The 23,405-nt window shown below is 43.8% G+C and overlaps 2 protein-coding genes across 2 annotated transcripts in view; both read left to right on the top strand.

Moving 5' to 3' along the window:
* Positions 1–333: 333 nt before the first annotated feature.
* Positions 334–11,937, top strand: LOC124147331 (protocadherin Fat 3-like). The gene is made up of 9 exons (XM_046518009.2): positions 334–461; positions 1,420–1,479; positions 2,389–2,525; positions 2,922–2,975; positions 3,670–3,768; positions 4,712–4,804; positions 5,651–5,785; positions 9,996–10,121; positions 11,836–11,937. Exons 1-9 carry the CDS (start codon positions 401–403, stop codon positions 11,935–11,937), a joined length of 867 nt encoding a protein of 288 aa, XP_046373965.2. The 5' UTR covers positions 334–400.
* Positions 5,427–23,405, top strand: part of LOC124147332 (protocadherin Fat 1-like) — a 159,776-nt gene continuing 141,797 nt past the window's right edge. The window contains exons 1-14 of the mRNA XM_048402375.1: positions 5,427–5,785; positions 9,996–10,121; positions 11,836–11,926; positions 12,872–13,035; positions 13,640–13,819; positions 14,214–14,351; positions 15,255–15,419; positions 16,213–16,463; positions 17,292–17,421; positions 17,690–17,778; positions 18,043–18,127; positions 19,205–19,417; positions 19,940–20,047; positions 21,314–21,445. Of these exons, the coding sequence (XP_048258332.1) occupies positions 12,874–13,035; positions 13,640–13,819; positions 14,214–14,351; positions 15,255–15,419; positions 16,213–16,463; positions 17,292–17,421; positions 17,690–17,778; positions 18,043–18,127; positions 19,205–19,417; positions 19,940–20,047; positions 21,314–21,445 (1,653 nt within the window). The 5' untranslated portion in view covers positions 5,427–5,785; positions 9,996–10,121; positions 11,836–11,926; positions 12,872–12,873. The remainder of the gene's footprint in view (positions 5,786–9,995; positions 10,122–11,835; positions 11,927–12,871; positions 13,036–13,639; positions 13,820–14,213; positions 14,352–15,254; positions 15,420–16,212; positions 16,464–17,291; positions 17,422–17,689; positions 17,779–18,042; positions 18,128–19,204; positions 19,418–19,939; positions 20,048–21,313; positions 21,446–23,405) is intronic.

Below are 23,405 nucleotides of genomic sequence, written 5' to 3' on the forward strand. Positions count from 1 at the left end.
AACTGATTTATGAGTGAGAAACATGTTTTCCCCAACATCAATCAAGAATGGTTTAATCCATGATTTATTGAATCCAAGAATTGGGTTATTTCCAAATAACAAAATATCATATTACCAAATTCCCAGAACTAATGGCAAGTACACAATGCCAAACCAAGGCACTGTAATGTTATCCAATGTGTGTTACAAAGGAAAGCAGTGTCTCACTCAGGCATGCAGGGTCAGCGTACAAGTGGTTCGAGACGGTAACCTGATGCTCTGGGACAGGGGTAATCCTGATTTACAGCTATTGTTTTACATCATGCAATGCTGTCTCCCCGTTACAACTGGACAGCAACCTGCATATGTCAGGGTTGACATCTTGCCTCTGTGACGTTCATGGAAGTCTGATTTAAAAAAAATGTTATTTCTATTAATAATTGGACTTGTGTTGCTGCCGTGCGATGTGTACTGTGGATTCTGTGAGTAGAATAATGTTGACTTTACTCTACTTAGTAAACGTGTCAGTGGGCGTGACTTGGACACGGAGATGTATCAATGAGAATGCTAATAGCTGGTGGGAATACTTTATGGTTGAATGTATCTGGTGATAGGAATTATAACGATATGTAATACTGAACATTTTACACTTAACATTTAAGACTCTACTTGAGCTGGCGATCGGAAATGTAAGGACATGTAATATTTACAATTTGAAACTCTACTTGAGCTGGCGATAAGAAATGTAAGGGCATGTAATACTTACAATTTGAAACTCTACTTGAGCTGGCGATAAGAAATGTAAGGGCATGTAATACTTACAATTTGAAACTCTACTTGAGCTGGCGATCGGAAATGTAAGGCCATGTAATATTTACAATTTAAAGCTCTACTTGAGCTGGCAATCAGAAATGTAAGGCCATGTCATACTTACAATTTGAAGCTCTACTTGAGCTGGCGATCGGAAATGTAAGGCCATGTAATACTTACAATTTGAAACTCTACTTGAGCTGGCGGTCGGAAATGTAAGAGCATGTAATATTTACAATTTGAAGCTCTACTTGAGCTGGTAATAGCATATGTAAGGGCATGTAATACTTATAATCTGAAACTCTACTTGAGCTGGCGATCGGAAATGTAAGGGTAATGCTATGTAATATTTACGATTTGAAACTCTACTTGAGCTGCCGATCGGAAATGTAAGGGCATGTAATACTGAACATTTGAAACCCTACTTTATGGACAGTGTGATCGCGTGTAGCGTTATTATATTGTGTCAGTTAGAGATCATATCACATGTTATGTTGGGGAAATGTGCCAGTATGTAGAAGTGTACACCCGGACAGGAGATTTGTATATTGACGTGTATATCCTCACGTGGTTATTACCAATGTATATACAGCCCAGAACGAGTATATTAACATGTGTTTAACATTTCAGTCTGTGCCCAGTTCCGACCAGGGCGTTTCCGAGCGACGGTCTCCGAGTCAGCGCCGACAGGTAGCCTTGACCTTCTATTCTCAGTCTCATATCCTCCGCAGACCTCTCTTCCAAAAAAACTTGTACACATATTGTAATCTGTTTCCCTGTGCGTGTAATCGTAATGGAAAGTTAGTGATTGAATGTTCGTTTGATTCAAATGGTCGAATCGTTAGGATCACCATAATGGTACGATGACGCTTAATCAATTACGTCATACACTCATAGCACACACTCCCTTACTATCCATGTGGTTTGTTGAAATTTACTTATTTTCAACAGCTTCTTTGTAATTGTGTTAGATCGATTAAGTTTAATTTATGTTTTTTAAATTACCCAAAGTCAACCCTGAAAAGATTCATATATTTATTTTGCATCCTACATCGTTTTGTATTGTCCAGGGTAACGGTGGGTGGGTGGTATTACAAACAAATTGGTTCACCTCAAGCTATACTTGTCCTGTGAGAATATCAGAGTTTACAGCCCCCGTGCCGACCCTGGGGTAGAATGGGTCCCCAGCAACCTATGCTCTTCGTCCCAGGTGACGTGATGGATCGACTGGTCAGTCAGCCTGAGGCTTGGTAGCATGTCAACATAACCCGACGGCGCGGATCGATGCTCATGATATCAATCACTGATTCGTCTGCTTCAGAATCGATTATGTATCATCTTGATGTAGATGGAAAATCGTTGAAATGTTTTTCAACATCAAACCACAAAAAGGTGCACAGTCCGATTTAATGAAATCATCTTGTGTATAACGCCTCAGCGAAGTCCGTGTCATTTGTCAAAGTGGCATGCGTGAATGCGGCGTCAAACAACAAACAACGACAAACAGTTTTCTGCACTGTAATATCACTTGCATCCGCATGTCAACATAAAGCTACGTCTCGACAGAACTATTTCTGAAATAATGTCCTGTGTTTTAAGGAACGGTGATCGGGACAGCCATCGCTGAATCCAACAATAACTCGTCAATGTACATCCTCGAAGGAGATACAGACGTCATCCACTACGACAATACAACGGGCAACATCGTCACTAAAAAAGCAGTGGGCGAATTCAGGGTGAGATAGACAACCAATTAGATTGTGCGAGTGAGTTTGGTTTTGCGCTGCTTTGACCAGTATATGAGGCGTGCCAGCTTGACGTAGACCTATACTACAAAGTGATACAGGTCTTAGACGTTTACCGCTTTGGTCAATTGCAAACCCAACCGGTTATGGTACGGACAACGTTGAAACATTATCTTGGCGAAGCTGGGATTCGATCTAAAGATCACAGGTACCCTAAAGGTGCGCTTCTGGCACGCTAAAGGGAGGCTACTCTGGTTAGGTAATTGTCGCACCCAAAGCCATTAGAATAAAAGTAATTAATCAACTTTAATAATTGACGTAAAGTAAAATATAACTTTATGAGGCAATAAAATCGCTCCTATGTACATGAATGTTTTCTATTTGCAGGGACAGACGCTCCAATTGAAAGGAAAATGTAACGAATACATCCCGACATTGGTGGTACGTAGCTTATGTACACTACGGTAAATGGGTCAGGTCATAATTTTTCGAGTCTGTAGATTAAGACAACACTTCACGGTTACTTGGTTTTACTTACTGTTACTTTGTTTTACTATAACTGTTACTTTGTGTTTCTTTACTACTGCATTGTTTTATTTTACTGTTACTTTGTTTTACCTAACTGATACTTTGCTGTACTTTACTACTACATTGTTTTATTTTACTGTTACTTTGTTTTACCTAACTGATACTTTGCTGTACTTTACTACTACATTGTTTTACTTTACTGTTACTTTGTTTTACCTAACTGATACTTTGCTGTACTTTACTACTACATTGTTTTACTTTACTGTTACTTTGTTTCACTTTACTGTACTTCACATTGACTTGGTTTACTTATTATTACTTGGTTTCACGTCACGGTTACTTGGTTTTACTTTACGACTACATTGTTTTACCTTACTGTTACTTTGTTTCACGTCACGGTTACTTTGTTTTACGTCACGGTTACTTTGTTTTACTTTACTACTTCATTGTTTTACCTTACTGTTACTTTGTTTCACGTCACGGTTACTTTGTTTCACGACACGGTTACTTTGTTTCACGTCACGGTTACTTTGTTTCACGTCACGGTTACTTTGTTTTACTTTACTATTACATTGTTTTACCTTACTGTTACTATGGTATGTTTCAGTATACCATCACTCTTGATGGGGTGATTCAGGTGGAAGTTGAGGACGAGAACGACCCTCCCGTGTTCCTCAATCTGCCCCACACCATCAGCGTGCCAGAGGTACCCACAGGTCCATTCTCCCGTCATCTGTCCATACATTGGCATCCAGCAATCAGTGGATCTACCTATCACTCTAACCACCCCTCCACCTATCACACATCCAGTCATCCATCTGGCTATGAATCCATCTACCAATCAATATGTCTATTTATTCATTCATTCATTCATCCATGCATTAATTACCCGTACATCATTCCATCTATCCATCACGTCAATCAGGCGAACACCTGGTGACGTCACTGATTTTCAACAATCCATTCATATAATTTTCATTCTATTTTACCTGTCGCGCCCTGTTTCGGCGGATAATCGAGACTGGTTATAATCTGGCGTTAACGTTTTATATATATTGAACGGTGTTGCATACGTGTTTCATGCTAATTTTCTTAGGCTGACTTAGCGTGTACAGACAAGCGCATGCGCGCACACATGTATTCACACGCAAACATTCACGCGCGCGCACACACACATGTCCTCCATCCTCTATACTTTTGTATTAAATGTCTAACAACAGTTATTTTATATTTCCTAACAAATGTCCGTGATCACAGCGTCGTTGATATCATATGACGTTATAAATCTCATAAAGATGATTACCGACTCCGTGGTCTAGTGGTAGAGCGTCTGCCCGGAGAGCGGAAGGTCGGGGATTCGATCTCCGGCCGCGTCATACCAAAAGACGTTAAAGGATGGTACTTGTTGTTACCCTGCCTGGCGCTCGGCATGAAGGGGCTAAAACAAGAGTCATTATGATATGTCTGAGTGGGGTATTCATGTTACACTGCGACATTGTATCTCAGTGGGCTAGCACTATAAATCGGCATCAGTCCGGACTAGTACACGCAGCCACACGCACCTGCATGAGTGCAATAATCTTGAACGCGACGTTAAACCCCATTTCACCTCATCCATGAATATAATGTGTTGTAAACCTGTTGTCTAGGCAACCACTGCTGGCAGCATCGTGTATGTAGTTGACGCCGCCAATCCCACGGACGTCGATCCTTTCTTCAACATCGAGATCTATAGTATAGTCGTGAGTTGCATTAATACGGCGCTATGCCACTATACGTTCAGATAAAATATTATCTTTCAGAAGTATTCGTTGGGGGGATTTAAATGAATTGTCGACAACTTCGATCAACAACATTTTTGTATTGAGATATTTATTGCCCACACTTTGGGAATAAATCGGGCTTTGTAAGTAAAAGCGCACTCTCAACAGGATTCTAAAATAGATTCGATGCATAGACGAAAATAATGCGTCTCTTCTCATCAAAACGCTTTGACGGTACAAGAAAAGCATACAACGAGTCTGTATGACGAAGGCTTCTCCCCGGCGCGTTACATATTCGTAACAGTCGCTGAAAGCTTTTCCTAAATTCAGATATATTGCCTGCAAAATTCACACATTTTGCGCCAGGAGGTACGTTGGGCGTTATAATAATGCCATGCGGTTTCAGTTCCATGTGTTTTATTTCGTCATTATTACAAATACTGAAGATGTTGTTCGCAGTGTCCTAGAAATGTAGTTTAATTGTGGTGGATGTAAAAGTATTCGTCGTTGTTATAATTGTAATCGTTGTTCATAGAAGCATATCTGTTACTTAAAGTGTGTCAAAATAATGTTGAATTTGTAAGAAACATGTACCAATTGTTTTAATAAGCATAACCGTTGTTGATAGAAACATATACGCTGCAGAAAGTGTCGTCATAAAGGTTTTGGTTTTGTGATAGGTACAATATATAAGTGTAATCGTTGTTGTTATATACCTATACGGTTTGTACGTGGTAGTTTACGTGTATCCAGTGGTTGTTATACGGAGATTCGTTGATGCTACGATGCTGTAGTTGTTGTCATCACAGACATCGGTGTTTGTAGAACGTCACGGCGGTAGACAGATCAGTGACCCTCGACAATGTGTTCCTGATCGACACCCTCGGCCGTGTCCGACTGGTCAACCCGCTGGACTACGAAGAGGGACACAGACAGCTGCACATAGCGCTGCAGGTTAAGGTAGGTTTTGTTTGTTTTGCTTATTTGTTTGTGGTTTGAGCAATATTCCAGCTATATGACGGCGGTCTGTAATTAATCGAGTCTGGACCAGACAATCTAGTGACTGACATCATAAGCATCGATCTACGCAATTGGGATGCAACGACATGCATCAACCAAGTCAGCGAGCCTGACCACCCGATCCCGTTAGTCGCCTCTTACGGGTTATTTGGTTGCTGAAGACCAATTCTAACCCGGAATCTTCACGGTACTGTCAGCTGGACCACGAGGGGGGTAACAGAGAGCTGCAGGTGAAGGTAGGTAGTCGGACTACGAGGGGGGTAACAGAGAGCTGCAGGTGAAGGTAGGTAGTCGGACTACGAGGGGGGTAACAGAGAGCTGCAGGTGAAGGTAGGTAGTCGGACTACGAGGGGGGTATCAGAGAGCTGCACATAGCGCTGCAGGTGAAGGTAGGTAGTCGGACTACGAGGGGGGTATCAGAGAGCTGCAGGTGAAGGTAGGTAGTCGGACTACGAGGGGGGTAACAGAGAGCTGCAGGTGAAGGTAGGTAGTCGGACTACGAGGGGGGTATCAGAGAGCTGCACATAGCGCTGCAGGTGAAGGTAGGTAGTCGGACTACGAGGGGGGTAACAGAGAGCTGCAGGTGAAGGTAGGTAGTCGGACTACGAGGGGGGTAACAGAGAGCTGCAGGTGAAGGTAGGTAGTCGGACTACGAGGGGGGTATCAGAGAGCTGCACATAGCGCTGCAGGTGAAGGTAGGTAGTCGGACTACGAGGAGGGTAACAGAGAGCTGCAGGTGAAGGTAGGTAGTCGGACTACGAGGGGGGTAACAGAGAGCTGCAGGTGAAGGTAGGTAGTCGGACTACGAGGGGGGTAACAGAGAGCTGCAGGTGAAGGTAGGTAGTCGGACTACGAGGGGGGTATCAGAGAGCTGCACATAGCGCTGCAGGTGAAGGTAGGTAGTCGGACTACGAGGGGGGTAACAGAGAGCTGCAGGTGAAGGTAGGTAGTCGGACTACGAGGGGGGTAACAGAGAGCTGCAGGTGAAGGTAGGTAGTCGGACTACGAGGGGGGTAACAGAGAGCTGCAGGTGAAGGTAGGTAGTCGGACTACGAGGGGGGTATCAGAGAGCTGCACATAGCGCTGCAGGTGAAGGTAGGTAGTCGGACTACGAGGGGGGTAACAGAGAGCTGCAGGTGAAGGTAGGTAGTCGGACTACGAGGGGGGTAACAGAGAGCTGCAGGTGAAGGTAGGTAGTCGGACTACGAGGGGGGTAACAGAGAGCTGCAGGTGAAGGTAGGTAGTCGGACTACGAGGGGGGTAACAGAGAGCTGCAGGTGAAGGTAGGTAGTCGGACTACGAGGGGGGTATCAGAGAGCTGCACATAGCGCTGCAGGTGAAGGTAGGTAGTCGGACTACGAGGGGGGTAACAGAGAGCTGCAGGTGAAGGTAGGTAGTCGGACTACGAGGGGGGTAACAGAGAGCTGCAGGTGAAGGTAGGTAGTCGGACTACGAGGGGGGTAACAGAGAGCTGCAGGTGAAGGTAGGTAGTCGGACTACGAGGGGGGTAACAGAGAGCTGCAGGTGAAGGTAGGTAGTCGGACTACGAGGGGGGTAACAGAGAGCTGCAGGTGAAGGTAGGTAGTCGGACTACGAGGGGGGTAACAGAGAGCTGCAGGTGAAGGTAGGTAGTCGGACTACGAGGGGGGTAACAGAGAGCTGCAGGTGAAGGTAGGTAGTCGGACTACGAGGGGGGTATCAGAGAGCTGCACATAGCGCTGCAGGTGAAGGTAGGTAGTCGGACTACGAGGGGGGTAACAGAGAGCTGCAGGTGAAGGTAGGTAGTCGGACTACGAGGGGGGTAACAGAGAGCTGCAGGTGAAGGTAGGTAGTCGGACTACGAGGGGGGTAACAGAGAGCTGCAGGTGAAGGTAGGTAGTCGGACTACGAGGGGGGTATCAGAGAGCTGCACATAGCGCTGCAGGTGAAGGTAGGTAGTCGGACTACGAGGGGGGTATCAGAGAGCTGCACATAGCGCTGCAGGTAAAGGTAGGTAGTCGGACTACGAGGGGGGTAACAGAGAGCTGCAGGTGAAGGTAGGTAGTCGGACTACGAGGGGGGTAACAGAGAGCTGCAGGTGAAGGTAGGTAGTCGGACTACGAGGGGGGTATCAGAGAGCTGCACATAGCGCTGCAGGTGAAGGTAGGTAGTCGGACTACGAGGGGGGTAACAGAGAGCTGCAGGTGAAGGTAGGTAGTCGGACTACGAGGGGGGTAACAGAGAGCTGCAGGTGAAGGTAGGTAGTCGGACTACGAGGGGGGTAACAGAGAGCTGCAGGTGAAGGTAGGTAGTCGGACTACGAGGGGGGTATCAGAGAGCTGCACATAGCGCTGCAGGTGAAGGTAGGTAGTCGGACTACGAGGGGGGTATCAGAGAGCTGCACATAGCGCTGCAGGTAAAGGTAGGTAGTCGGACTACGAGGGGGGTAACAGAGAGCTGCAGGTGAAGGTAGGTAGTCGGACTACGAGGGGGGTAACAGAGAGCTGCAGGTGAAGGTAGGTAGTCGGACTACGAGGGGGGTAACAGAGAGCTGCAGGTGAAGGTAGGTAGTCGGACTACGAGGGGGGTAACAGAGAGCTGCAGGTGAAGGTAGGTAGTCGGACTACGAGGGGGGTATCAGAGAGCTGCACATAGCGCTGCAGGTGAAGGTAGGTAGTCGGACTACGAGGGGGGTATCAGAGAGCTGCACATAGCGCTGCAGGTAAAGGTAGGTAGTCGGACTACGAGGGGGGTATCAGAGAGCTGCACATAGCGCTGCAGGTTAAGGTAGGTACTGTCAGCTGGACTATGAGGAAGGTAACAGAGAGCTGCACATAGGGCTGCAGGTTAAGGTAGGTACTGTCAGCTGGACTACGAGGAAGGTAACAGAGAGCTGCACATAGGGCTGCAGGTTAAGGTAGGTACTGTCAGCTGGACTACGAGGAGGGTAACAGAGAGCTGCACATAGGGCTGCAGGTTAAGGTAGGTAGTCGGACTACGAGGAAGGTAACAGAGAGCTGCACATAGCGCTGCAGGTTAAGGTAGGTAGTCGGACTACGAGGAAGGTAACAGAGAGCTGCACATAGCGCTGCAGGTTAAGGTAGGTACTGTCAGCTGGACTATGAGGAGGGTAACAGAGAGCTGCACATAGGGCTGCAGGTTAAGGTAGGTACTGTCAGCTGGACTATGAGGAAGGTAACAGAGAGCTGCACATAGCGCTGCAGGTTAAGGTAGGTACTGTCAGCTGGACTACGAGGAAGGTAACAGAGAGCTGCACATAGGGCTGCAGGTTAAGGTAGGTACTGTCAGCTGGACTATGAGGAGGGTAACAGAGAGCTGCACATAGGGCTGCAGGTTAAGGTAGGTACTGTCAGCTGGACTATGAGGAAGGTAACAGAGAGCTGCACATAGCGCTGCAGGTTAAGGTAGGTACTGTCAGCTGGACTACGAGGAAGGTAACAGAGAGCTGCACATAGGGCTGCAGGTTAAGGTAGGTACTGTCAGCTGGACTACGAGGAAGGTAACAGAGAGCTGCACATAGGGCTGCAGGTTAAGGTAGGTACTGTCAGCTGGACTACGAGGAGGGTAACAGAGAGCTGCACATAGGGCTGCAGGTTAAGGTAGGTACTGTCAGCTGGACTACGAGGAAGGTAACAGAGAGCTGCACATAGGGCTGCAGGTTAAGGTAGGTACTGTCAGCTGGACTACGAGGAAGGTAACAGAGAGCTGCACATAGGGCTGCAGGTTAAGGTAGGTACTGTCAGCTGGACTACGAGGAGGGTAACAGAGAGCTGCACATAGGGCTGCAGGTTAAGGTAGATACTGTCAGCTGGACTACGAGGAAGGCCACAGAGAGCTCCACTTACTGATGCAGGATACACAAATTCCGTTTCTTTAATACGAAATTGAACATTTGAGGCTTACTGATGTATTTTTTTTTATTTATTTTGTACATGTACTTGTTGATAATTCCTTCTTTAACAATCCCTTCCCATCATTCTGTACACAAAACACATAAATCACATCTGCATTCTACTCCAGCCATGGGCGATGATGGGGCCTTTCTGTTCCATGCAGTCTTTGCACGTCGCTCTGAAGACCCGAACTCAAATTCAACATGGGTTTAATGTATGAAGTCAAGTCTGTATGTCTTAATTTTGTTTCTTAAAAGGACCATGGCAACCCTCCATTGACAGCCGAGTCATATCTCCACATCTTCGTCAACGACAGTGACGATCAGACTCCAAAGTTTCAACATAAAGTCTACACGGCGTCTGTCATTGGCGAGAAACCAGTGGTGAGATTTTCATGCAGTTTGTGCAAAATACCATCGTCAATATTCACGGGTACACACAACCTTTTCGCACCGCCCGACAATACATAGGGCAGAATATTTTTAATGAACAAATCACAGGGACGAGGGAGAGGGAAGCCAGCGAGCGGTCAGATAATGCATGGAATCATTGTAAGGGATGTTGTCGCGTTGTCGCGTATTTTAGGGCCTTTTTTACACATATTTGTCTCATTGTCCCCCTTTGGTAAAGTAAAAAATATTCTCCAAAGCGCGACAATGCGACAACGAGACAATCTGACAAATGGCCAAAATGTCGGGTTGTTGCAGTGTCGCGTTTTGGTTAATTTTGACACTTTTTGCTTGTTTGGCGACAATGCGACAATGTCCTTTCTAGGATCCCATAATGATGAGCGTTCAGATCACATACAAATTATAATGTTTCTCGCTTGGCAACATGTGACATAGCCTTGTGATCAGTGTCAGGCAATGGTAGGGATCTCACAAAGTTCATGTACGGAGTTGGGTTCACTTGACGTGGGGCGGTTTAGAAGCTTCGTGGTTAAAGCGTTCGATCGACACGCCGACGCCCTGATTCGTTATCCCACAAACTACCTCATTTTATTAGTTTACTACAACAAACGTCACGACTACAGCGTGAACAGTCGTATGTTTGTTTGTTGTTTAACGCCGCACTCAGCAGTATTCACGCTATATGCCGACGGACTGTAAACAATCGAGTCTGGTCCAGACAATCTAGTGACTGACGTCATCTATCTACGCAATCAAGACACGATGACACGATGCATCAAACATGTCAGCGAGTCTGACCACTCGATCCCGTTAGACGCGTCTAATTACAAGCTTGGGTTGCTGTTCTAAGACCAATTCTAACCCGGATCTTCATGTCTACAGTAATATGTCTTCACGGATGATATGTAGTGTATATAACAATGTGATGTATTGGCGCTGTCTGAATATGAATATGAAACTCATATTATCCTTTTATCACAATTATGGCCACATGTGTCCAAACCTACTGCAAATCCCTTGTTGACTATATACCTTAACAAAAGATGCTGCACTTGTTTGTTTCTCTCCCGTCAAAGAAACAAAGCGCATGTCTTACAGATGTAGCACAGTGGAGGGCGGCGCAGTCGTCTCTGGCCCTGCAGTTCGCTGTGTTTCGTCCCTAATGCGTCCACTTATGTTTGTTTGTTTGTTTGTTTGTTTGCTGTTTAACGCTGCACTCAACAATATTCCAGCTATATGACGGCGGTCTGTAATAAATCGAGTCTGGACCAGATAATCCAGTGATACATTATGAGCATCGTCACCGCAACTGGGATACGATGACATGAATCAACCAAGTCAGCGAGCCTGACCACCCGATCCCGTTAGTCGCCTCTTATGACAAGCATAGTCACCTTATATATATTTGGATATACCATATATACAAAATTGTATATTTTGTATATATTGGAATTTTCCCTTGTGTTACGACAAGCATAGTCACCTTTTACTCCCACCCCCACTGACACGCCGTGACCCAACTGTAATACTGTTTAAGCGGCGTTACAGCCAATTTATTCATGATTGTTTTCGAGTTGTAATGATTTAAACCTTGACGAACGAGCCGTTTCTATTTATCTATTTATTTATGTACCACTTGTACCGCAATCTTATACCGCCGACTGATCACTTGCCACTCTGGTTGTAGATTGAAGAGTGCCACCCAACTCGTCCAGCACTGTTCGCAGAAGACCAGGATCCGGTGAAGAAGTCCTTGGTTCGATACAGCATCAGAGATGGTTTGGACTAAAATACCTACTTGTTCCATACTCTTAATCCATATATCTCCATTAATATCTAAATGTTTCCAGGTCACGGGTGGCCCAGTTGTCTAAGATGCCGCAAATCGTTAGGAGGAGTCCCTTAGGAGTGCCAGAAAAATATGATCGTTGGTTCAAATCCTGGTTTGCCATCGATTATGTTTCTAGGTTTGTCTGGACCATACCCGTGGTCGTGGGTTTTACCGAAGTTGTAAACGTCTGAGACCTGCCTCACTTCGGGCTTTCCTCCTACATTAGGCTGATCTGCCTACGCTGTGATATAACTGGCATTTACGATTCAAAGCGGCGTTAAGTCAAGCACATTCTATGTTTCTATTAACGTAATCAGATATAACCGTTACATAACCTCAGAATTTTTAATGATCGTCTCACGTGGACAAACTTAATAACTCGCTGATGTCCAAGCCATGCACGGGGATTTGATTCCGTCAATAAGTCCCAGATGGGGACTCCATGAATTGGTCCCCTGGTAAAACTCTGGTGTGTACGGTGGAAGACTTGATCATACATACAGTGTTTTAGCGTCGTCGTAATAGAGAGTTAGACGATCATACATACAGTGTTTTAGCGTCGTCGTAATAGAGAGTTAGACGATCATACATACAGTGTTTAAGCGTCGTCGTAATAGAGAGTTAGACGATCATACAAACAGTGTTTTAGCGTCGTCGTAATAGAGAGTTAGACGATCATACATACAGTGTTTTCAGCGTCGTCGTTAGAGGGAGTAAGACGACCATCACTAGTTCATGAATATTTTCGCTTTGGGAAGTAGTTTGATGTTCTGTGAATACATAGTTACGTAGTATTTTGCCCTTAGTTTGAGCTGGAATTTTGACAATAGTTGAAGTAGATCCAGGTTGTTATGATCGGTAGCGACCTTTTGTAAAACAAGCTTTTTTTCAGGAATGCCGGTTCAGCCATGGCACTGGCAGAATTTCTTCTTCCTGAACGCGGAGACTGGGGAGCTATGTCAGAGGGAGACGATCCCCCGGGCCGTCTACAAGAGAGGGGATCAAACCGTCGAGGAAGGATTTGAAGGGTTTTATAACTATACCCTTACAGTAGAGGTAAATCAGTAGTTCTGACGGGTGAGTGAGTGAGTGGATTAGTGAGTGAGTGTGTGGGTGGGTGAGTGAGTGGGTGTTTGATTGATTGATTGATTGATTGATTGATTGATTGATTGATTGATTGATAGATAGGTGAGTGAGTGAACGAGTTAGTGTTGTTTATCACCGCAGTCAAATATACAGTAAACTACGGTTATAACAAACTCAAAGGGACTACTAATTTTAGTTCGTTATAACCATAATTCGTTAAAAGCATATATACAGCATAGCTACAGCATATAGCGTGGACTAAAAAGTAAGTTCGTTATATCCGTTAGTTCGTTATAAGCGTGTTCATTATAACCGTAGTTTACTGTATAGCGGTATCAAATCTTCGACTATTCAGAGTATTTACTCTTAATTCTTAAATGACAAACACCCCAGGCCCAGGAGGATAGAGGTGTCAGAGATGCCTGTACCTGGTCAAGTCATGTTGTGATCATAACGTCTTATCGCTCTTCGTCGGGAATAGCTGCAAAAATGCTGACGCATAATTAACATCGTTCACAAGTCATGTAAAACCAATAGTGTTATAGACTAGCATAATAATGCTTGTTGTTACTAGAGCTACCAGATTGACAACAGAAGTAAGTCTGACATCGCCACCCTCCACGTCAACGTCATCGACCAGAACATCCACGGGCCCACGTTCGTAAGACGGCGCTACAAGGCGGAGATAGATGAGTTTCCCGCTGTCAGGGCCGGCACCGTCCTCACTGCAGTCAGCGCCGAGGACGAGGACTACGTATGTATATAGATGCCGTGAGGACACACGAATAATGAATGGGGTTTATTTCATTAAGTATGTTTTACATTTTACTGTCTGGTAACGTGGTATATACGTGCCGTCCATAACGAAATATTCATAAACAACGCATGCAACAACGCCTTAAAATAGTGTATAAATAAAAGACGCCCTACCGATCAAAATGATGCGTGGATTTCACACAAATGAAGTTTAACATGAACATAATAAAATACTACAATATGAAAATTATACTCATCCAATAAACACTTGTCAATGCAAAAGATAATATTCTCGAAACTCGCCTCTCCTTTATATAAATACGCAATTTCTACTTGTTATCTACTAAAAACGGGAAATATTGACGTGAATGTTTCTCATGTTATGTTCTAAGGGTAAGAACAGCTTGTTTGAATATGAGCTCCTGAGCAACCCGGCCGGGGCGTTCTGGATCGACTCCAGCAGCGGAGAGATAAAGGTCACCCGTCCTCGAGCGATAGACAGAGAGAAAAATGAGACCATCACGTTTAGGGTAAATATCTCCATTTATAACAAAACAATCGATGAGGGAGAGTATAACTATTATAAGACAATGTATTGGTGTACACGTACGTGTAATTGAAGTACTATTTTTATTCATAAATGTGAAAGTTTGCTTAATGAACGTTAACTAAACTAAACGTTCTTTAAATGAATGCATACACTTGAAAATTCACACTCCACTCTGTGCGCCTCATGTTCCCTGGGACGTCGTTGCACGTCACCTGTTGTGAACAACATCACCATCGAATAAACATTTCCTGTTTGTTTCATTTCTAGCCACCATCAAACATGGGCGTATACTTTCTTTTGCCCAGCAGTTTATTGTGAATGTTTGAGAGGTATAGAAAGCTCAATCTGTGAAAACTTCGGCCAAAAAGAAACACGCCCATGGTTGTTTAAAAAAACGTTTTTTGAATTGTCTCCATCAATTTGTAAGCTTTCGGTTTTTACTTTTGAACTTAACTATTGTTGGTTGTGTAATTATAGAAGCACACTAATACAATGAAAGACACATGAAACATACACTATGAACGTAATACATTGGTATCCCCGACCTAGACTAACATCTAGTCTCTGAAATGAACATATCGTACAGAAAAAACAGTTGTTCAGTTATCTGAATAAAAATATAATAAAAGGCAGCCTAATGACTCTCTTCATTTTCGGATACTGCAGTAATCTAGACTTGCCAAACATTATAGACTTGCATGGGCTGTATTTGATATATATTTGTATCAGGGTCTGTAAGACAGACTATCCCCGACCCATCTAGCCCCGATGTCACAGCAAAAAGTGTTATTTCCTGTTTATAATTCAGGTATATATGCTTGAACATAAATTGTTTATGTTAGGTCTTCCTACTGTAGGTGAAACAAATATGTTGTTTACGAAGGTCAGGGCTAGAGAGATCTCAACAAGCGAGAAGAGGTTCAGTGACCCGGATGCAGTCGTTGAGGTCACTGTCCTTGATGACAACGACAACAAACCTAAGTTTAGGAGACCCTCGTACAGATTTGACGTGAAGGACAGTCTGACTGTTGGAACAGCCATACATAAGGTGAGCTCTAAACCTCTGTAGAGTTACGTCCCTTGTCAGGATCCGGTGGTCATGGGTTCGAATCCGAGCAACACGATTATTATCCTTGGTTTGTTTGCACCATATCTGTGCTCGTTGGTTTCCCCAAGGTTAAACAGTGGGTCTATTAGCTTTCCGCCCACATTAAACTGACAGGCTCGGATAGAAAGGATCTTATTTCGAATCGATGTTAAACCAATCTTGTTTGTTTGTTGTTGAACGCCGTACTCAGCAATATTCCAGCTATATGACGACGGTCTGTAAATAACCGAGTCTGGACCAGACAATCCAGTGTGAACATAATGAGCATCGACCCATGCATTTGAGAAACGATGACATGCATCAACCAAAACCGCGAGCCTGACCGCCCGATCCATGTGGTCCCTTCATCCGATCCATCTTACGACCAGCATAAGGGACCAAGTCTTACCAATTTCCAAGGGGTAGGGTGAGGCAAAACTGTGCTGGTTTAAAGTAGAGGTGTTACAACTGAGGAGTTGCACGACCCCCAAACTTTTTCCCACCGATTATTTTCTATTCAACCAATAATCACCAGCAGAATTTTGTTCAACCCCTCCTCTCATGGGCCAATATCTACATACACACAGAGGATTTGCTGTGCATCCGAATTTAGAAAGAGTATGTATACACTTACGGGAGGAGGGATTATCTGAGAGAGGAGTTTGATATTTTGGTCCCCTACTTTTAGAAAAATGCTGGATCCGCCCTTGTCAAGAACTGTTCGCTATGTTTGCTTTTCGACCCCATGTCGCAGTTTGAAGAGCGGGTTCGAGCCGACGACCCTGACCTTGGTGAAAACGGCACCATCCATTTCTCCATCACGGGAGTCCAGACGAAGGGGGGCTCGTTCTCAATGAAGGATCTGCAGAGATTCAAGATAGACAGAGACACGGGGGTCATGAAGCTGGCGGACAACCTCCGGGACCTTAGGCGGAAGCGGAAGTTCCCCCAGTACAACGTCATGGTGAAGGCAGAGGACCAGGCCCGCCAACCCAGAGACAGGCTGTAAGAGAGAGAGAGAGAGAGAGAGAGAGAGAGAGAGAGAGAGAGAGAGAGAGAGAGAGAGAGAGAGAGAGAGAGAGAGAGAGAGAGAGAGAGAGAGAGAGAGAGTCGCCGAAACACTGCAAACTTAAGGTCCAAGACAGAACTATGATACCCGTATGAAATACATCACCACAGATTAACCATTTCTTGTTTGTTTCATTTTTAGAAACTATCAAACATTGGTGCATACTTTATTTTGCGCGGCAGTATAGTTCAATCTTTTGGATGCTTCGTGAACTGATTTATGAGTAAGAAACATACATGTTTCCCTCAACGTTAGGTCATTTGTTCTCTGAAGTATGAAAAGCTAGCTTGATTTTCTTGTGCCAAGGCTTAGCAGTTCAAGTCAAGTTTTCCATCCGCGATTAGCCGTGTGGACATAATGCTATTTATCATATAAGGAATAGTGTTATCGATGCGATAGAACGGTCCGATAAACTTGATATCACGATCCGATAAATATGCAAATGAGGTCACCTCATCCGGAACTTCTTTTAAGCTTCACACAACGATGCAATGTCTGCTTGATGAATACTTTAATGACTGACGTTCCAGTTAAGTGTTAACGGCGGTTTCACGATGTGAGGGTATTTCATAAGACAAACATGGCTGAAAAGTATTTGGCACTATATATCACAAATGGGGCGGTTCACTCAAACATTGTAATCATACGCGGTTTCTGTACTTACTTCATTGACTGATTATTCGATTATTTCAAGATTGACATTATGTGAAAAAGAGATTATTAGGCGAGTGTGTTTCCAATTGATGTTGTCTTCGTGTCCTCAGGTCCTCCGTTGTCCGTGTGGTCGTCCAAGTCACGGAGGCCAATGACTTTCCTCCATTCTTTGAAAGGACCAAGCAAGTGTCTTATATCAGTGAAGCGGCCACCATAGGTTCCCTGATCACAAAGCTAAAGGTAGGTGACGGAGACTTCAGCTGATTACCGCTATGGTGTAACCCACGCACGGGTATGGTGTTAACAAACCTAGAAACATAATTGGGGCGAACCTGGATTCAAACCCACAATCATCTGACGTGCCTAAGGAACGAATTGCGGCGGCTTAACTGACTGGATCACCGTGCCCCCATCTTCAATGTGAGGAATAATCGCCACTTTTATTAGAAGTTGCGTATGTGATGTTGGATTATATGCCTAATGCATATTCTTACTTGTTAAATTATAGGCACGAGATGAAGATGGAGACGAGGATGTTTACCTAAAATTCAGGATCATTTCAGGAAACGAACAAGGATCATTCAGGGTGTCTGACAAGTAAGTAGCGTGTGTCACAGTATAGTTGGCTTACGTTCCTTGAATATATTGGTAGAATTGAATATATCTGCTCGACGTGTTTGACGTATTTTGTGGCTCCCAGACTTGGCGGTACACAGACATTGTTGAATTTCAGTTTTCAGTGGATTCTCTCCATCTGGAATTTAGAGGAATGTTCTTGTTCCCATGATGGTACATTTTGAGGAGTGATATTGTTACAACTAACACAGCTGATGTGTGGTTTGTTTGTTTGTTTTCTGACAGAGGCTATTTGTTTACAAACCGCCCACTCGACAGAGAACTCCGCGCATCGTACAGACTCACACTAGAAGCATCGGATGGCAGACACGTAAGTTGGGTGGACTCTAGGGCTGGGACGGGTAACTGGGGTACTCGCGCCGGGTGGGTCCTGAGTAGGACACTGGTACGTACAGGACTACCCGGAGCCCGTGGTTAGTCACGTGATATATTGTTTAATGACAAAAAATATCTAAAACTCTATGGTTACAATACAAGTCACTATTGTTCTCATTTCTTTCTGACAATGCACCCATTCCTTCTGACTTTTATATGTTTGAATTAAGATATAACTCCATGCAGTAAACTTGCATGACCAGATCGTTTTACACATGTATCTAAATACATTTTGCCAAGGCTACGGTCAAACGTTTCCAAATCGGACAGTTTGTACCTATCTCTAAATATCTACAACGGGTACGCGGGTAGGGTCGGGTAATAGGGTGGAGGGTACCCGGGTAGTAAATTTGGACTCGTCCCACTCCTAGTGGACTCTTCACTCGGAATGTGGACATATATACAGTAAACTACGTTTATAACGAACACTCTTATTACAAACTAACGTATATAACGAACTTATTTTGTTGGTCCCGCTATTTGTGTATATATGCTGTTTACATGCTTATTACGTACTACGGTTATAACGAACTAAAATTCGTGGTCCCTTTGAGTTCGTTATAACCGTAGTTTACTGTACTTGTTAACATTCCTTAATATTCTGCGTGTCGTCGCACGTATTTCTTGTGTGAATACTGATAGGTCCATCCGAGCTAAATATTCCTCAGTATACAACGATAATGTGGACTGAAATTTTCTTCAGTTTACAATACCGATGAGTAAGTAAAATGTTCCATAGTAAACAAATCGTCGAGGAACAAACAAACGTTGTTAACAGACGTTGTGAACAAACATTGTGAACAAACATATTGAACAAACGTATATATATTCGTAATGAAAAAAAGAAATTATACACCTATGTTTGACGGTGGCTAAGAATGAAACAAACAAGACCTGGCTATTCGATGAGTATGTATTTGGTAGGTATCATAGCTGTGTTTTCAAGTGTATCCTATCGTATTGAGATGTTTGTACTGTATTCTTTTATAACATATTTTGATTACGTTTTCAGACTGCTGAGGCAATATTAACTGTTCATGTGCGTGACACAAACGACCATGCCCCAGTTTTCAGCCAATCAACTTACGACTTTACTCTATCAGAAGACGCTTCAACCAATCAGATGATAGGGAAAGTTGTTGTGACGGATAAAGACGAAGGGCCAAACGGGAAAGTAATATTTTCGTTGTCCGGAGAACATTCTGACATATTTGGTATTAAAAAGGTACGTTTATCGGACATATACTTTAATCATCCTTTTTTTAATGTTATTGAAATGAGTTGTAATTCCCAGATATTCGTTAAACTTCGATATATTTTCGATTCTCTCCAGATAAATGCCTTTGTTTTAATCGTATTTAAGGTTTTACAAGACAGTTTTAAATACCACAATCAGGACCTTGAAAATATCGTACATGTCCAAAATTCAAAACGTCAATGCTAGAGCAAATTTAGTCTCGAATATCTGTCGAAACATTCCATTGGGCGTAAAAAACAAAAGTGATGAAAAATTGTGAATGGATCATAACACAATGTCACCACCAAGTTCATTTTTTAGTTATAAGGAATCATGGAAAGTACATTTTACTATTGTTTGCGAGTAGTGGAATATGTGGTACGTCTCCTGTACGTCCCCACGTACAAATACGGAGGCAAAAATGATCCTCAATACTCTTATTATCATCCACTGGTTAACTCCACTGTGGTGTAAAACAACATTCACTCACTCACCCTGTCTGTATACCAGAGCGGCGAGATCTACCTGCGTCGGCGTTCTGTTGTCTTGGACCGTGAGACCACGGACCGGATCAACATCCAGGTCAGAGCGGAGGATCTCGGACAGCCCCCGGAACAGGTCAGACTTTAAATCGATTATCGATGTATCACCATTATTCATTGCTCGGGCTCGGGAGCAGTAAGAGGCGACTAACGGGATCGGATGGTCAGGCTCGCAGACTTGGTTGATGCATGTCATTGATCCCATTTGCGTGGATCGATGCTCATGATGTCAATCACTGGATTGTCTGGTCCAGACTCGATTATTTACAGACCGCTGTCATATAGCTGGAATATTGCTGAGTGCGGCGTTAAATAAACAAACGAATCAATTCCAAGTGAGAATATAAATAGTTTTGACTCTAGGCAACTATCGATATCATTGACATACATACAACATGGAAAATAGATTGTAACAGTTTGGTTGAACGCCGCTTTGAACAGTGTCCACGGCGTGTCAGCATGATGTTGGAGGAAAGCCTGAAGTCATGCATGTCTCAGATGTTTACCACTTTGGTCAAATCTGCGCGCAAGGGTATGGTGCTGACAAACCTAGAAACATAAACCGCGGCGAACCGGGATTCGCAGTGAGTTGCGGCACCTTTGACGAAAAACTGAAACGCAATATATACTCCGAGAATGGGTACCCGGTAGAATGAGATGGTAATGGGAAAATAGCAGTTATAATGTGGTATTTCCTTATTTAAGTTCGGCACAAAATACGTTTTCATTCATATCAATTAATATCAAGTGTATTTTAAATGGGGAATTATTATAGACAACCCTATGTATAGCTGTGTGATCAAAACGCCTAAGTAATGAGGTATTCAAACACATAGCTGTGTCGCATGACGAGATGCCAACATGTGACCTACCGACAGTCACAAATCAATTATGTCTCCCTACATTCATGAAGGAGCAGTGGGGTAGCCTATTGGATAGTTCATCACGCCGAAGGCCCGCGCTCTACTCCCAGCATGGATACAATACGTGAATCCCATTTCCGGTTACTATGATGTCGACAGAATGTTTCTCAAACGTAAAGCTTTGACTTTTATACATCTTCGTATAATCGACCAAACCCTTTCCATAATCATAAATAATCCATAATCCATAAAATAGTCCATTGTAAGATGCCGACTATATCATAAGCATGCGTTTATATTATGAACCACTATCGAATTGTGATGACAGCAGGTGTTCGTTAGACGGTGGACACCCGCCATGAACACATGCAAAGGCAAGTCAAATCGATAAAAAAAAATATCCCTTTGTGTCACTACATTTGTAGAACACAAGAAGCTATCTGACAATCACAATTCCAACTAACGTCAAACATTTCCAGGGTGACGCCACAGTACGGATACGTCTCCTTGACGTCAATGATAACAGACCAGTGTTCACAGAGACTCGGTACGTTACGGAAATAACAGAGGAATCTCCTGGTCGCAACAGACGTCGCAAACTCGTGCAGCTGGTGAGTAGACGCTATCATACACCTCGTCAAACACTGGCGAGTAGACGCTATCAGAAACCTTGGCAAACACTGGCGAGTAGACGCTATCATACACCGCGTCAAACACTGGCGACTAGACGCTATCATACACCTCGTCAAACACTGGCGAGTAGACGCTATCACAAACCTGGTTAAACACCGGCGAGTACACGCTATCATACACCGCGTCAAACACTGGCGACTAGACGCTATCATACACCTCGTCAAACACTGGCGAGTAGACGCTATCACAAACCTGGTTAAACACCGGCGAGTAGACGCTATCATACACCTCGTCAAACACTGGCGATAAGACGCTATCATACACCTCGTCAAACACAGGCGAGTAGACGCTATCATACACCTCGTCAAACACTGGCGAGTAGACGCTATCATACACCTCGTCAAACACTGGCGAATAGACGCTATCACAAACCTGGTTAAACACCAGCGAGTACACGCTATCATACACCGCGTCAAACACAGGCGAGTAGACGCTATCATACACCTCGTCAAACACTGGAGAGTAGACGCTATCATACCTTGTCAAACACTGGCGAGTAGATGCTATCATAAACCGCGTCAAACACAGGCGAGTAGACGCTATCATACACCGCGTCAAACACTGGAGAGTAGACGCTACTATCCTACCTTGTCAAACACCGGCGAGTAGACGCTATCATACACCGCGTCAAACACAGGCGAGTAGACGCTATCATACACCGCGTCAAACACTGGAGAGTAGATGCTATCCTACCTTTTCAAATACTGGTGAGTAGATGCTATCATAAACCTAGTCAAACACGGGCGAGTAGATGCTATCATAAACCGCGTCAAACACAGGCGAGTAGACGCTATCATACACCGCGTCAAACACTGGAGAGTAGACGCTACTATCCTACCTTGTCAAACACCGGCGAGTAGACGCTATCATACACCGCGTCAAACACAGGCGAGTAGACGCTATCATACACCGCGTCAAACACTGGAGAGTAGATGCTATCCTACCTTGTCAAACACTGGTGAGTAGATGCTATCATAAACCTAGTCAAACACGGGCGAGTAGACGCTATAATACACTTCGTCAAACACTGGCGAGTAGACTATCAAAAACCTGGTCAAACACTGGCGAATAGACTCTATCAGAAACCTATTCAAACACTGGCGAGTAAACGCTATGAGAAACCTGGCCAAACACTGGTGAGTAGACACTATAATATTCCTGGTCAAACACCGCCACATTTTGTAACGCTCCAGTATCAATATCGTGACAATTCTCTACCTATATCACATGGATACGCATGGCAACTAAGCGCGTCGTTTCGATTGAGAGTAGTTTCCCCTGTAGTGAGCAGAATTAGGTTTACAGATTGATCATTCCGGTAACTGCGTAACTGTGCGAAATTCCTTGCCAAAACATATCGGGGTGACTTGGCGCCGTCTTCATACAAAGTTTCTTTCCCCTTAGAACTGTTGTACATCTTTAAAGTGGAGTTAACATTACCATGCATTTCACCATAATTTGTGTCAAGAACACAACATCGTTTGATTGATTGATTTATTATATAGAATTTTGATTTGTTAATAATGCATTTTTAAAAATGCAAATCTTTACCCCGCCACCGGGGTACATGGCCAGATCAAATAAACACAAGTACACTTTATATCTTCAAAGAGAGGAGTTTTCAGGTATGTGCAAAATAAGAATAAATAAATATTTTATATAGATATTTGTTATTTGAAGATGGCTTACATGCTAGACTGCAACAGCCTGTGAGGCAATGCGATAGAAGGAAGTACACCCACAAGATGTATGCTTCGTTCCAACCCCACACAATCGTATCTTCCCATGATTACTTCCGCCCCCTCAGTTGTGGCCGCAGACCTATAATTATAGATAGTTTTTAAAAGTACCATCATAAGTTTCTAACAACTTGGACAT

This window comes from Haliotis rufescens, unplaced genomic scaffold, assembly GCF_023055435.1.
Source record: "Haliotis rufescens isolate VD_foot unplaced genomic scaffold, xgHalRufe1.0.p SCAF_26, whole genome shotgun sequence".
NCBI classification, from domain to species: Eukaryota; Metazoa; Mollusca; class Gastropoda; order Lepetellida; family Haliotidae; genus Haliotis; species Haliotis rufescens.

Coding starts and splice junctions, on each gene's coding strand:
- LOC124147331 (XM_046518009.2), top strand. CDS start 401: ATGTTATTTCTATTAATAATTGGACTTGTGTTGCTGCCGTGCGATGTG. Junction 462..1,419: donor CGATGTGTACTGTGGATTCT/GTGAGTAGAATA, acceptor TTAACATTTCAG/TCTGTGCCCAGTTCCGACCA. Junction 4,805..5,650: donor TCGAGATCTATAGTATAGTC/GTGAGTTGCATT, acceptor CGGTGTTTGTAG/AACGTCACGGCGGTAGACAG.